At 39.0% G+C, this 16,849-nt stretch overlaps 1 protein-coding gene across 1 annotated transcript in view; it reads left to right on the forward strand.

Moving 5' to 3' along the window:
• Positions 1-4,364: 4,364 nt before the first annotated feature.
• Positions 4,365-16,849, forward strand: part of LOC140187101 (alpha-1,6-mannosylglycoprotein 6-beta-N-acetylglucosaminyltransferase B-like) — a 919,793-nt gene continuing 907,308 nt past the window's right edge. The window contains exons 1-2 of the mRNA XM_072242054.1: positions 4,365-4,402; positions 7,009-7,136. Of these exons, the coding sequence (XP_072098155.1) occupies positions 4,365-4,402; positions 7,009-7,136 (166 nt within the window). The remainder of the gene's footprint in view (positions 4,403-7,008; positions 7,137-16,849) is intronic.

Raw genomic sequence — 16,849 nt, forward strand, 5'->3', positions numbered from 1 at the left:
GACAAGTCTAAGTCTTGGTGAACGGACACTTTCTTCATACTGGGAAAGGTCAGAGTCAGTGAGGGCTGTTTGTATTTCAACATTTAAACAAAATGGACTATATATGTAGAGAGTTGTATTTTATAACCGTGGTATCCATAAAATGATATTGCTTTAAGAATATTAATCACTACTGTCATACTGGTGTTCGCATATGTGTTGATGTGTCAGTTTTACATATGCATCACATTTTTGTTGGGCAAGTGTAAGACATTCTTTTAAAAGAACAATGACTGGAAATTAAGGGAAAATTCCAAAATATATGGATTTTATATCGGGGCTGTTGTTTAGTGTGTTGTATATTTTCTCTGGAATACAGTTTTTTTTTCCAACAAAGCAGCATGATGGACAACTTCATTGTGCAGTTTCAGAATTAACTTAATTGTTTGCAGACTTGAATATTAGAACAAAGGCTTCACAAATAACCATTTCAAATTTGATCTTTACAACATCTTAAAATAATCACAGCTATAATTATTCTGCAACTGTAGTAAGCATCATAGTTATCAGAGGGAGGCAGAAAATAGAACCTGAAAGTGTAGAGAAAAAGATTTGAAACAGGACACAGTATATTAAGGGATGGATGATCTCCAAGGTGTTGTAAAATTAAAATTATATGTATTTTTAAAAAAGTAGACACCATAGCAGCTTTATAATTGATTTTGGGTGACCTTATAAGATGTAGCTGGAATTATTATTGATCCAATTGTTAAATTTTCAAATGAAGCATTTGGTTGGGGGCTGGGTAGGGGCAATTTTAAATCCACTGTTTGTAATGGAATTGCTGTGACAATGGCTTGAAAACTAGAAGATAATACAGAAGAATCAGTCTTGCTGGCTTTAGCAATACTTGTCTTTCAGCCTTTTAAAAGGAAGGGACTGGACTACAAAATCAATTAAGACATACCCGAAGGAAAATTTAGTGATGTACAAATACCTGAGGAAGTATTTTCTTTTGTATTTGTTTCATGTATCTAAAACAATATTTATACTAAAGGGAAAAATTAACACGACTCCATTGCATTATGTTCAAAGCTTTCTGAAGGCTTATGTTTGGCAGTGTTATTTGGGCATGTTATTTGAGGCCTGAGCATTTAATATCTGATCATGGGTACAGCTTCCAGTGTAGCTGCCTTTACCATATAGAGTGAGATGAACTTTCACACGTCATTGTGCAAGAAGGTTGCATCGTAGCCTAATATGGAAGCTCCAATGCACACAATCGCAGGTGGTTGCAGAGGGTGATAGACTCTACTAGTTCCAGTCCAGGCACAAACATCCGCTCTGCTGAGGGTATCTTCAAGAGGCAGTACCTCAAGGCGGTATCCATTATTAAAATCCCTCGCCATCCAGGACATGCCATCTTCATGTTACTGCCATCGGGGAGGAGGTACAGGAGCAGCTTTTAAGAACAGCTTCTTTCCCTCTGCTGTCAGATTTCTGAATAATTCATGAACCAATGAACACAACCTTGTTATTTGTCTTTTCCACTGTTTATTATTTTTGTAACATAGTTTTTTTTTGTCTTGCACTACATTGTTCCCACAAACCAACAACTTTCATGATATATGTCAATGATAACAAATCTGATCTTAATTCTGAAGATCTGAAAACAAGAGGATAACTTTGAATTAGCAAAGAAAGAAGTTAAGAAAAGAAGGGAGAAAATAACAGTTGGGGAAGGTTTTCAAAGTGGAAATTGTTATTTATCTAGTAATAAAGAGTAACTCACTGAATTACACTGATAGCCAAAAATATACCGAAAACAAATAGCTGTCTGTGCAGCATTTACTTCTGTCTCTATTTTTCAATCCTCCATTCTCGTTCTCTCTGACTCTGTTTGTATCTCTCTCTCTTTCTCTCTCTCTCACTCACTCTCTGTTTCACTTCTCTCCCTCTGCCTCTCTCTGACTCTGTCTGTCTCTCTGACACTCACTGTCTGTCTGTCTCTCTCTGTCTATTTCTCCTCTCCACTAATACCCTTCTCCAAAAGATTCCTGGAAAACAGCTCTGCTGGAACTTTATTGAGCTGGAGGTTATGGATAACTATGAGAAAGAGTGTTATTGTTTCTCTTGGGTTACTAACAATGACAAATGAAATGTGCCTTTTTCTGCGAGGCGCCAGCACAATCCAGGCGAATTGGCAATTAAAACGCTCTCATTAAACCTGGCCAAATTCATTCTGAAAAAAACTGCATACAAGCGATTGCGATGATTCTACAGGTATATTTCCATACGAGAAAAGATTGGAACTCCTATCTCCTAGATGTCCCTACCTGAGCTGTTAACATACAGTATATCATGTGTTAGTTTGTATGCAGGAATGCTGCAAAAATAATTCAATGGTTTCTGCATGTTTTCTCTCTCTGAAGACAAGAGAAAGAAACATTTCCATTCAGGTCATGTCTCACATGGGCAAAGAACAAGTACGTTTGTATGAGATATTTGTCTTGAAATCCATTTTCTAATTTGCTCCCAGATATGACACACTTCCTTTTATATCAATTTTCTCTTCCCTTCATTCAGTTTATGCCTGTGGCCCTCCACTTCTAAAAACCTTCACGGCAGAAGCCGCATTCAAAAAAGGGGGTAGTTTCTTCAATTGCTCCCAGCAACCAAGCCATCACAAAGCAGTTTGCAAAACCAAAAACTCGCTCTCTATTAAGGAACACCAACCACAATTTAAGAATTGCTAAATGACTGAATTTAAGTGCATATATTTTCCACTTCTGGAGACATTTAAATGAAGTGAAAGAATATTTCCCAGCAGAATTCAACCATGTCAACTCTCCCCCTGTGCATGTTAGCAAGGCCGGCGTGCACAAGGCAATCTAACCTCAAAAATAACTGAAACTTTAACCTTGTTTGAAGTTTCACATTTTATTTCTCAGCCCTGGTAAGAGCTTTGCATAAACAAGGGAAATGAACACTAAGCTTGCAACAAATGAAAAAGTAAATTTGTTATTTATTTTCCCTTTAAATGTATCTTCAAAACTAGAAATGCGAAAGCAGGAATGCCTCTGTTTCCTGGACTGGGGTTAAGATAAGGTATTACTTCTCATTCATGGATAGCTTAATACAAGCTAAGGAATTTAGCGATCAGATGTTTTATTGTGTGCAATCTTTTTAGTATTGTTAGCAGCTGAGAATATGGATACAAATATAAAAGGTTAGAAATTGAATCTATTTTTAGTCAAAACATAATTGTTCTGGGATAGAGAGCAGTTATTTGAAGGATCATTTTACAGTCTCTATTTAAGATTAAAAAAATGGAAATATCTTGAGAATGCAGCTGAATCATAAATTAAAAGTAATAAAATATGAATGGAATTCAAAGATTAATCTCTTAAAAACAAAATATTTGTGGCTTAAAGAATAAATGAAACTATTTTTCCTAAAGTTTGTATGGACGTTTTCAGACAATAATTTTGTTAAACTTTAGTTATCAAGATTTAGGACATTATTTTCCTGCAATCCCTCAGAATTTTAGCAGAGTTGATAAAATAAAAAACGTACATTGCCAATATACTAGATAGGAACATATAGAGTTAATATACGAAGTGAATGAATGCACCAGAAGAGCATCTTTAGAACACTAGGTGTTGCTGTAACACTATTTTTGCATCAAGGTAATGTAGCAGTTCATGGTTTGTGAAAGAAATAAAGCGGCTATGATAGAGAGGCTAATGCATTCTAGCTACCCTGGTTGGATTATGATCTGTCACTCAGCATCTTATCCCCTACCCTAATCATCTGTCCAAAAGGTTGAAGCTGAGGTTGTTGGTAGCTGCTTGTATTAGCTCTGGCGGCTGAGTAAAATGCTTCTCACCCCGAGGACTCTGAGGATGCCCTGCCTAAGTGTGTCAATGGAATAGTCATATGGCTCTGAATAACAGCAAGCTCTGAACATGAGAGGAAACAACCTTCAAGCAACTAAGGTGCGTTTTACCTGCAGTCTCCTTGACTCCTCTTTAGCTGATAATTTTGGGATATCTTCGGTATCTTGTATTCATCACTAGTTCCTGAAAAAGTCACCATAAAGCTAGGAGCAGCATCACTTCTGCTTGAACAAAGACTCACAGTGCAGATGGAAATCCTGGCACATTGGTTTTAAATCCAGCGAGTCAAAAGTTGTGGATGGATATTATGTGCTTTGACTTGAATAATTTCCTGAAATCTTCTGAATATCTGATATTATCAAAGTCTAATATTTAAGCGCTGTAACTCATTTTACACTGGACAAGTTTATGTTAGAGGATAAGTATTTTTCTCAGATAAAGATGTACTTGCTTTCAAAAAATTCTGCAAACTCGGATGGCAAAATAATGGTGCGAAGGTTCCTTGTAACCTTAAGGCCTTTTAGGTAAGTTTTTCATTTTAATTAAAAATATATATCTGGATATTATTTTGCATTGTTTGCAGATGCTTAATTGAACCCACATGGAACTCATATGTTTTAGGTCTGCGTAAAGTAAAACTTGTACTTCATTCTCATTGCGCCTGCTGGTAATTTGTATGGCACTGTATCTTGCTTTAATTTTTTATGTATTAAAAAACAGCTTGATGATGGCAGAATTTGTAGGGCTTTCTTTAGTTATGTATTGAGCTTATCTTGAATTGGATATGCTTTCTATTGAATGTTGAAATGAGACTTAAGACAAGTGAAGAGAGCCACAAGAGATTAATTTCCCCTTATGTATTCCTTTCATTGAAAGTTACATTTAAAGTATTAAGGATGAGGTGTGGAATCATGACTGGAGAGCAGGAAGAAACAAGAGCCAGAGAGTTGGATAGTCGGATAAGGATCATTCACCTTTCCACTGTGGGATATTGTTGTCTTTCACCAATATATTCTCCAGTGATTGGTCTGTTTTCTTTAGGTCTATTTAAACATACTGTATATTCAGTACGATCTAGAGAGGGATTTTGTCTTGATGTTTATCTGTACCATTATAATAAAATCAAAGCAAAGGTATAAATTGTGCATGTCTGAAATGCTGTAGGTTGTCCTTGGCCACTTGTATTAAATGTATACAGCTGTAAATGTGGCAGTAATGGACATTATACTCTGCTATTGTGTATATACTTGGTGCAAATGCCTGAGGTTCTCATTCTCAATTTTAAAAAATGGATATGTTATTAATCTTGATTGTATTTAAATTATTATTTATTTCAGTTATTAGTAGCAATTAGCCAAAATTATTCCTCAAATTGATCAACTTTGCAAAGTATTAGATTGCTCCCTGCCAGCGGCATTCACTCCTGTAGGGTTGGGAAAAGTTCTTAAGTATGAAGGAAGAGCTATTAAACATTAATGAACATTTTTTAAATATTAAGATTAAGTATAAAGTATTTTGACAATATTTGGATTGATTTGATTTTGCAGTATCATTTTATTGTTTACAACTGTGCAAAATTATATGACTTGACCCATGCTGATAACACTAGAAATTAGGCATTCTAACTGAGAGGATTAATGGTTTTGGGTAAAATATTCTTAAGAAGATGAATATAAGCATGAGAATATGCTGCTGTATTTGTTTCTGGTTTGCAGTTTTAGATGCTCAGTACTTGCATGTTCTTTAAGACCTCAACATAATCTTATTTCATTGTCATTGTGTGGAACTTTGACAAAGGTAATAGGATCACTGTTATAGATGTTACCATGCCTAAATAAGGATAACTCTGGTATATCTCAGAATAAGTCAGCTGAGGATGTGCTTTCACATAATGTCTCTCATGTATTAAATTATTCACCCACTTCTTCTCATGCCTGAGGACAATAGAATGAGGGGCTAGGCTGGAATGATACTAAGCTTAAGGATTGATTGAACAAGAGTGCCATTGTGCCTTTATGCCTCAACCTGAACATAAAAAATGTGTGATCTTTTAAACTCATTACAAATAACAACTGAAAACCATAATATGTTGTATAAATCTTTCAGATTCAATATACCTGTGTAGTCAGCGGAAATTCTGTGCATGGTACTCTTTCCAGTGTATGTATGAAAAAAATGGAGTGAAATAATACCTTGTTTAACATAAGAATAAACTGGAAAGAATGCAAAGAAGATTAACAAGAATGTTGCAGGACTCAAGAACCTGATTCAGTACCTCTCTATGAGGTTAGGACTTTATCCCTTGGAAGGCAGGAGAATGAGAAATGACTGAGAGGTGTACAAAATCATGAGGGCATAGATGGGCTGAATCCCAAGGAATTAGAACCAAAAAATAGAGGGCATAGGTTTAAGGTTAGAGGGAAAAGATTTAAAAATAGATATAAGAGGCAACTTCTACATGCGGAGGGTGCAGCATATATGAAATGAGCTGTCAGAGAAGGTAATTGGGCCAGGTACAATAGCAATGTTTAAGAGACATTTCGATAAATCTGTGGTTAAGAAAGGTTTGGTGGGATAGAGCCTACGGACTAGCTTAGGATGGCACCTTGGTCAGCATCGATATGTTCAGCCAAAGGGCCTGTTTCTTACTTTATGTATTACTTTATGACTCTAATATAATTAGAAGCAGGAGTAAGTTTTGCTCTACCATTCAATATGACTATTACAGTTTTTTAAACCTCTGTACCAATTATTTGCATGAGTCCCTTAATTCCCTTAACATCTAAAAACTTAACAATCCCATTCTTGAGTTCTCAGTGACAGAGTCTCCACGGTCCTCTGAGGAGAGTATTCCAAATATTCATTATCCTCTTCATGAGGAAAGTTGGGACACAAATTCTCAACCCTGTCCTAAATGGTTCATCACTTGTTTACCATCCAACTATTGAAATACAGTATGTAATGTTTAAACAAATAATCAGAACTCATAGATCAATTAAACAGAATTGTAAACCATTTTGCGACATAAAACCAGTCACGCAGCAAACACATTAATGGATTTCTAATAGTTGCAGATAACCTTAAGCTTTGAATTTGTATTTAGTTTAAGGCATATTTTGTTTTCTTCTAGGTTATTTGTGGCTGGAATTGGATTTTTTACCCTCTGTTTTATAATGACCTCACTTGGCGGCCAATTTTCAGGCAAGAGATTGGGAGACTCACCCTTTGGCATCAGGCAATTAGGCATCAAACCAGAAGGTAAAGCCACATTTACATTAAATGTAAAAGTAGATTAATTTATTGAGATGTGATATTCAATATAAGGTACCATCAAATTGTTTTAGTATTTGACATTGACCTTTTACATCCAATTGGAAGTCCCCTTATGATTATTTATTCCTGTCTCGTATGTCACAGTTTCATACATTGATCTGTATCGAGTTGCAATGCTATTTTATGTTTCCACTCTACTACAATGTGAAAGTAATTGAATTACCTGCTAACTAATTACTTTAAGGATTGGTAGAAATACCTAACCCCAAGTGTTTTATTGCAGAATACTGATCAAGTGAAAATAATTTCAGTACTGCTATTAGACTAACCCATAAATCATTTGATATCAAAGCATGGATAATATTCATTTGGTTCTGACCATAATAAATTGATCTTTTGAACTGATGTTGTCCAGAAACTTTTTCTTCAGATTTTTTTTTAACAACACAAACTATCAATGAAAACTTTCTCAAATTTCAAATTTAAGATAGCGTTATCTCTTATTTTTGCACTAACTTTAAAGATGCTAGGTGGTAGGTCTCTATCGATATTGATGCAAAACCATATGATATCATAAGGAATTACTTGTAGTTTGGACGGATCTTTTTCATTGTAGTGCTAGAAAAATCAAGATGACTTTCATTTTATCATTACTTAGGTCACTTGCTTTGGACTTTTCCAATTCTGGCAAATTTTGCCATGACATGAAATATGTACATTATTTTGTTTTACATTCATAGTTTGTACCCTCATTGACTGAAAATATACAAAACAATGACACCTTAACATTAGTTAATGTCATAGAGCACTACAACACAGAACCAGGCCTTTCAGCCCATCTAGTTCATGTCGAACTGTTATTCTGCCTAGTCCCATTGGCCTGTAACTGTCCTATCGCCCTTCATACCTTTCTTGCTCATGTTCTTATCCAGACTTCTCTTAAATGCTGAAATCAATCTCGCATCCATCATGTTCTCTAGCAGCTTGTTCCACATTTGCACCACCCTTTGAGTGAAGAAGCTCCCTCTCCATTTCCCCATAAATATTTCACCTTTCACCCCTAACCTATGACCTCTACTTCTAGTTTCACCCAAAATCAGGGGCAAAAAGCCTGCTGGCATTAACCCTATCTAAAGCCCCTCATAATTTTGTATACCTCTATCAAATATCCCCTCATTCTTCTACCTTCCACCTCCTATTCTATTTAACCTTTTCCTTTAACTCAGCTCCTCATGTCTTGTTTAATTTCAATATAACATCCAAACTTCTGTACTGAATACTTTGAGTTATGAAGAGAAATATGCCAAAAGCTCTCTTTATAACCTATGTACCTGTGTCATCACTTCCAAGGATTATGTATCTATACTACCAGATCCCTCTGTTCTACTGCACTTCTCAGTGCCCTATCATTCACTTTGTAAGTCCTATCCTAATTTGTCTTTCCAAAGTGCAACCCTCACACATCTGTATTAAATTCCATCTTCCCACCTTCTTCCTCACCTGGTTTTACCTATCACTTGCCATCTTGTACTCCTTCCCTTCCCCCATCCTTATTTGTCTCAAGACAGCAAATGCTCCTTTACTACAGTCTGGACATGATTAATGACCTCATTATTCTTTTGCCTCAGTTCTGTAGACTCTGTGTGCATCTCCCGAGTAAATACAAACAGCATGCAAAAACTCTCATTTGAGGTCTCTCCATCTCTTTTGGCTTCATGCATAAATGACCACGCTGATCTTCAAGAGGACCAATTTTGTACCTTGCTATCCTTTTGTTCTTAATATATCTGTAGAAGGCCTTAGGATTCTTCTTCACCTTGTCTGCTAGAGCAACCTCATGCCTTCTTTTCGTCCTTCTGATTTTCCGCTTAAGTGTTCCCACTTATCTTCCTCAAGTGCCTCATTAGTTCCTTGCTGCCTATACCTGCTATACATCTCCTTCTTCTTAACCAGGCTTCAGTATCCTGCAAAGCCTTTTATTCTGACAGGAACATACAACTCAGTACTCTTAAAATTTCACTTTTGAAGGCCACCCACTTACCAAGCATTCCTTTGCTAGAGACAACCTATTCCAATCTATACTTGTCAGACCCTTCTGATGCCATCAAAATTTGCTTTTCTCCAATTTAGAATCTCAGCCTGAGGACCAGTCCTGTCCTTCTCCATAATTATCTTGAAACTAATGGAATTACGATCACCAGGTCCAAAGTGTTCCCCTACACACACTTTTGTCACCTGTCCTCTTTCATTCCTTAATAGGAGAACTTGTATTACACTCTCTGTAATTGGGACCTCTACATATTGATTAAGGAATCCTTCCTGAACATATTTGTCAACCTCTATCCCATCTAGTTCTTTTATGGTATGGGAGACCCAAAAAGTATTTGGAAAGTTAAAATCATACAATCAAAGCCTTATTTTTCTTGCAACTGCCTTTATCTCTCCACAAATTTGCTCCCTTAAATCCCACTGACTATTTGGTGGTCTATAATATAATTCCATTAATGTGGTCATCCCTTTCTTATTCCTCGGTTCCAATCATATAACCTCAGTAGATGAGCCCTCCAGTCTGCATTGTCTAAGCACTATCATGACACTTTCCCTGACTAGTAATGCCCCCTCCCCATTTAATACCTACTCCACCATCATGTCTAAAACAACAGAACCCCAGAATACTAAGCTGTCAGTTTTGCCCCTCCTGCAACAAAGTCTCACTAATGGCTATAATAGGAGGTTTGTACTCTGCTGAGGGCTAGATTAGTGGCATTTAAGTCTGGTGATCCAGGTCTTATTACTGCCTCCTAATGCCTGTACAGTCTCGCAATCAGTCGAATTGATTTCGACTGACTGTGAGTCTGTACTGGCATCAGAAGGCAGTAATAAGAACTAGTGGTGGGAATTCACCAGAAGTTGAGATCCAAAAGGGGTTCACTAGGGCTGCATTATCTCCCCTTTATTACTTAACATTTACTCAGAGGTAATCTTCAGGATGTTGAATGATGAAGCTGGTGTCCAAATTCTGGAGTGATGGTGAACAACTTGAGGTATACAGATGATTCAGTGTTGTTAGCCAAGACTGAGGATGAGTTACTCAGAATAGTAGGTAAGATAAGTGCTGAAGGTGAATGATTTGGAATGAAAATAAATGCTGCAAAGACGACGATGATGGTAGCATCACAGAAGAAAGAAGTCCCCAAAATTCAGTATCAAAATTAACGGCATAGGCATACAGCAAGTCAAGAAGTTTGTGTACTTGGGACAGATGGTCACAGAGGATGGGAAATGTGATACAGAAATTAGATGAAAAATTGAGATTGCAAGATCAACGTTCTGCAGCCTGAGTGACGTGCTGTGTGGCAAGAGGTTGGATTTTGGGCTGCGTTGTAGAATTTGGAAATGCTACGTCTGGAGCAGTCTGTAGTATGGAGTCGAATCATGGACCTTACGCAAGGAAGCGCAACGACGACTGGAGGCATTTGAAATGTGGTGTTTAAGGAGAATGCAGAAAATTAGATGGGTGATGAAGGTCAGTGATATGGAAGTGTTGAAGAGAGTGAGGAGAGAAAAGGAGTTACTGAAGAATGTGCAGAAAAGGAAGCTGGAATATACCGGGCACTTGTTAAGAGGTGGTGGACTGCAGAAATTGTTATTGGAAGGGATGATAGAAGGGTTCCGGCAAACTAGCAATAGAGGAGCAGAAGGCAGTGTGGACAGGGCCAATGAACTTAACCTGTTCTTTAACAAATTTGACAGTGTGGCCCCTGCCCATCCCACACATGAGCCATCTGTTGTCAGCCCCCAACCAACACATATTCCCCTCTCCCCTCCTTCCCCTCCTCACAGTCATCCACCCTGCTCTCATGACTATACCCCTTCCCCACACGAAACCACCATGGTGGGCTTCACAGCTCTACAGGTGAGAAGACAGCTGAAATGTCTCAACCCAAGCAAGGCTGCAGGACCGGATGGTGTCAGTACCAGGGTGCTCAAAGCCTGTGCCCCTCAGCTATATGGAGTACTTCGCCATGTACTCAACCTGAGCCTGAGGCTCCGGAAGGTTCCTGTATTGTGGAAGACGTCCTGCCTCATCCCTGTGCAGAAGACGCCACGCCCCAGTGGCCTCAATGACTACAGACTGGTGGCATTAACCTCCCACATCATGAAGACCCTGGAGAGACTTGTTCTGGAGTTGCTCCGGCCTATGGTCAGGCCACACTTAGATCCCCTCCAGTTCGCCTACCAGCCCCGACTAGGAGTTGAGGATGCCATCGTCTTCCTGCTGAACCGTGTCTACGCCCACCTGGACAAGCCAGCGAGCACTGTAAGGGTCATGTTTTTTGACTTCTCCGGTGCATTCAACATCATCCGCCCTGCTCTGCTGGGGGAGAAGCTGACAGCGATGCAGGTGGATGCTTCCATGAGAATCATGGATTCTTGATTACCTGACTGGCAGACCACAGTACGTGTGCTTGCAACACTGTGTGTCCGACAGAGTGATCAGCAGCACTGGGGCTCCACAGGGGACTGTCTTGTCTCCCTTCCTCTTCACCATTTACACCTTGGACTTCAACTATTGCACAGAGTCTTGTCATCTTCAGAAGTTTTCGAATGACTCTGCCATAGTTGGATGCATCAGCAAGGGAGATGAGGCTGAGTACAGGGCTACGGTAGGAAACTTTGTCACACGGTGTGAGCAGAATTATCTGCAGCTTAATGTGAAAAAGACTAAGGAGCTGGTGGTAGACCTGAAGAGAGCTAAGGTACCAGTGACCCCTGTTTCCATCCAGGGGGTCAGTGTGGACATGGTGGAGGATTACAAATACCTGGGGATACAAATTGACAATATACTGGACTGGTCAAAGAACACTGAGGCTGTCTACAAGAAGGGTCAGAGCCATCTCTATTTCCTAAGGAGACTGAGGTCCTTTAACATCTGCTGGACAATGCTGAGGATGTTCTACGAGTCTGTGGTGGCCAGTGCTATCATGTTTGCTGTTGTGTGCTGGGGCAGCAGGCTGAGGGTGGCAGACAGCAACAGAATCAACAAACTCATTCGTAAGGCCAGTGATGTCGTGGGGATGGAACTGGACTCTCTCACGGTGGTGTCTGAAAAGAGGATGCTGTCTAAGTTGCATGCCATCTTGGTCAATGTCTCCCATCCACTACATAGTGTTCTGGGTGGACACAGGAGTACATTCAGCGAGAGACTCATTCCACCGAGATGCAGCACTGAGTGTCATAGGAGGTCATTCCTGCCTGTGGCCATCAAACTTTACAACTCCTCCCTTGGAGAGTCAGACATCCTGAGCCAATAGGCTGGTCCTGGACTTATTTCATAATTTACTGGCATAATTTACATATTACTGTTTAACTATTTATGGTTCTATTACTATTTATTATTGTAACTGTAACGAAAACCAATTTCCCCCGGGATTAATAAAGTATCACTATGACTATGAAAGAGGGAAAGAGGACGGCAGTGAACCACTTGGTACGATAATGTGAGGCAGTGGACTGGGTTGATTTATGCTGAGGCCAGAAAAAGAGTGCAAGATCGAAGAAGATGGAGGTGCATAGCCACCAACCCCGGATTTGGGACGGCACCCACTGACTGACTGACTGACTGATCCAGGTCTGTATAAGATAAATAGCTGTGACTTGTGGAGGGCTATTTCAAGAGCCAAGAAACAACCTTGGGAGAGGTTGGAGGTGACATTAGATGCACGTCAGCTCTGGTAAGTTTTTCAGGCCATTACTTCCTACATATTTAAACTCAACATCATGAATGACAGTGATGTGCCACTATCCGACGAGCTCAACGCCTTTTATGCTCACTTTGAAAGGGAGGATAAAACCACAGCTATGAAGATCCCTGCAGCAACCGGTGACCTTGTAGTCTCTGTCTTGGAGGCCAATGTCAGGCTGTCTTACAAGAGGGTGAACCCTCACAAGGCAGCAGAGCCGGATGGAGTACCTGGTAATGCTCTGGAAACCTGTGCCAACTAAGCTGGCAGGTATATTCGAAGATATCTTCAGTCTCTCGCTGCTACAGTTGGAAGTTTCCACCTGCTTCAAAAGGGCAACAATTATACCAGTGCCCAAGAAGGACAGCGTGAGCTGCTCCAACGACTATCATCCGGTAGCAGTCACATCTATGGTGATGAAATGCTGTGAGAGGTTGGTCATGGATAGAATCAACACCTGTCTCAGGAAGGACCTGGACCTATCGCCAGAGCAGATGCCATCTCAATGGTTCTCCAGGCAGCCTTGGATCACCTGGACAACACAAATACCTATGTCAGGATTCTGTTTATTGACTATAACTCAGCATTTAACACCATCATTCCTACAGTCCAAATCGAAAAGCTACAGAACCTAGACCTCTGTACTTCCCTTTGCAACTGGATCCTCGACTTCCTAACTGAAAGACCACAATCTGTGCAGATTGGAAATTACATCTCTATCTTGCTGACTGTTAACATTAGTGCTGCACAGGAGTGTGTGCTCAGCCCAGTGCTCTACTCTCTCTACACTCATGACTATGTGGCGAGGCATAGCTCAAACAGTATCCATAAATTTGCTGATGATACAACCATTGTTGTCAGAATTTCAGACGGTAATGAAAGGCCATACAGGAGTGAGATAAACCAATTAGCTGAGAGATGTCGCAGCAACAACCTTGCAGTCAATGTCAGCAAGACTGAAAAGCTGATCGTGGACTTCAGGAAGGATAAGACGAGGGAACACAAACCTATCCTCATAGAGAGATCAGAAGTGGAGAGAGCGAGCAATTTCATGTTCCTGGATGTTAGTATCTCTGAGGACCTAACCTGGGACGCAACATGTTGATGCTGCTATAAAGAAGGCAAGGCAGCAGCTATATTTCATTAGGAATTTGAGAATATTTGGTTTATAAACTAAAACACTCAAAAACATCCACAAATGTACCACGGAGAACATTTTGACTGGCTGCATCACTGTCTGGCTACTGCACAAGATTGAAATAAGTTGCAGAAAGTTGTAAAATTAGTCAGCTCTATCATGGTACCAGCCTCCGTAGTATCCAATACATCTTCAAGGAGCGGTGCCTTAAGAAGGCGGCGTCCATCATTAAGGAAGGAGGTACAGAAGCCTGAAGGCACACACTCAGCAATTCAGGAACAGCGTCCCTCTGTCAGCTAATTTCTAAATGGACAATGAACCCATGAACACTACCTCACTTTTTTAATATCTACTATTTTGCACTAATTATTTTAACGTAACAATTTAATTGTCATTCATACGTATATATACTTAATGTAAGTTTTTTCTCTATTTTTATTTATCATGTATTTCATTGTACTGATGCTGTAAAGTTAACAAATTTCACAACATATGCTGGTGTTATTAAATCTGATACTGATTCTGAATATCACAATTCCATATATTGGACCATGCTCTAAATTCATCCATCTTGTCTGTAGTGCTCCTTACATTGAAATAGACTCTAGTCATAACATTCTTCTTACCAAAGTTCCTGTCTTTGCATGTAGATTTAACATCACCTTTCCCCATAAGCGCTTCCTTATCTGCCCTGGCACTCTGGTTCCCATCCCTCTGCAACTCCAGTTTAAAATACAAGATTGCACTTACCTTTTATTAAGCTGCATTGAAATAGACACAACTCAGAACACTCGCTCACCATACTCAACTTTTTGGTTTCTGTTTTTGTATGTAGATCTAACGTCATCTTTTCCCACAACTACCTGCAATCACACTCTGGTTCCAACCCTCTGCAACTCTAATTCAAAATACAAATCTCATCAAGAAATTATTTTGAATGCTCAACACTCAACTAACCTAAGGATTCAAATAATAGTTGCAATCAATTTGAACTTTGATTTCACTCAGTTATAAACTTATAATTTCTCATAATTTTGTATTACCAGCATCATAGAAAAGTAAGCAATTCTAAAATTGGATAAGGGCTAACTATAGCTGTGTTATTTTCCTGACAACTAGAAGGAAATATACCAATCTGTATCATTATTGTCTTGTATTTCTGATAAACATACCTCTTAAGTTCCATTGCTTTTATTCTTTTTCTGCATACGTTTTCTGTTCTATTATATTTGCCTGTCAATCATAAAAATATAGCTATTAATTGCACTTATCTTTTATTATGTTCTTGCAAAAAACCAAAAGTAGCTGGAAATTAGATTATGTAGTGCCATGTCTTTCAGTGCTATTTCATTCAATTCAGTAAAAAAAATATAAATGATAGTGAAAATTAGTGACTTATAGTGTTGATTGCAAGGACAGCAAATTTTCATTTCTGATTTGTCCATGCATCTGCTGTCTCGTGCACAGAGGATTCCAGCTATGCACAGCTGCGCTTATCAATTTGCACTTCTATCCTGGAGATGAATTATGGGATTTTTATTCACATCGGAACACAGCCTCTTTGTGCAAAAGCAGACCCCTGCAGTTCCTTTTCAATTTAAAGGGAATCTTCTTGAGCAAGTCCCAGCCACATGGTACCCATCTTAAGCAGGGCTCTTTAACATTAACTTAGTAGTTCTTTTTATATATCCATTTATTCTCCCATCTCACTAGCTCACTACCTTTGCCTGACCTTGCCTAATCTTTCCGGCAACAATTGCCCTTCATGTTCAATAGGTGTTTGTAGTTCTTCTCCTCATCAAACCTCATCCATGAATGGTGACTACAGGCCATCACATCTCCCAATCAATGACTGAAAACAACACTTGCCACAACTTTCCCTTCTGATCCTTGACATTCCCTACCACTCTTAAGGCTTTCTTCTTCACAAATCATGTCCTTTCCTCTGAACTAGCCATGGCATGAGGCATAAATGATATCATTTACAACTCTGCAGTGACGCAATGAATGAATGAAAGGCCTTATAAAACTGATTCAGCAACGTTCAAAATCTTGAATTCTATGCTAATGAATTTCTAAGTAGTATTACCATGACCAAAATAGTTGTTGGTCAGGCATGCTGTGAAGATTTAAAAGATCTACACAAGTGTTGAGGTTTTAACAGATCAGAAACTAGAACACAGTAAATCATCATCATCATCATCAGTTGCCGTGCCCATTTTGAGCTTTGACTGCCATGGCCCACACACTCCTGTTTCAGGTTAAGTGGATCAATTCATTGGTATTCAATTCCAGTTCTTTGGCTGCTGTCTCCATCATCATTTGTCTTTGTCTTCCTCCTGCTTTCTTCCCTTCAATCTTTCCCATAATTACCGTGCATTCTAACTCCTCTTTCTGAATCACATGTCCAATGAAGTTACGTTGCCTTTTCATGATCTCATACATTATTTCTCTTTTTGTGTTTGCTCTGTTCATGACATCCTCGTTAGATATTCATTTCGTCCATGACATTCTTTGCATCCTCCTCAAAAACTATATCTCTGCTGCTTCAATTCGTTTCCTCATGTTACTAGATATTGTCCAACATTCTGAGCCATATAATATAACTGGATAAACGTAACATTTCAGTACTCTGAGGCAGGTTGTCATGCCTAGTTTAGTATTGGTCAGTATACTCTTCATTCTCGTAAAGGTGTCTTTTGCCATTCCTATTCTTCTTTTGATGTCCATGTCACACCTGCCATCTGATGTCACCCAGCTTCCTAAGTAGCAAAAGTTCTGTACTTGTTTTATGTCTTCCCTGTTTATTCTCAGCC

This window comes from Mobula birostris, chromosome 24 (genome assembly GCF_030028105.1).
Source record: "Mobula birostris isolate sMobBir1 chromosome 24, sMobBir1.hap1, whole genome shotgun sequence".
Taxonomy (NCBI): Eukaryota; Metazoa; Chordata; class Chondrichthyes; order Myliobatiformes; family Myliobatidae; genus Mobula; species Mobula birostris.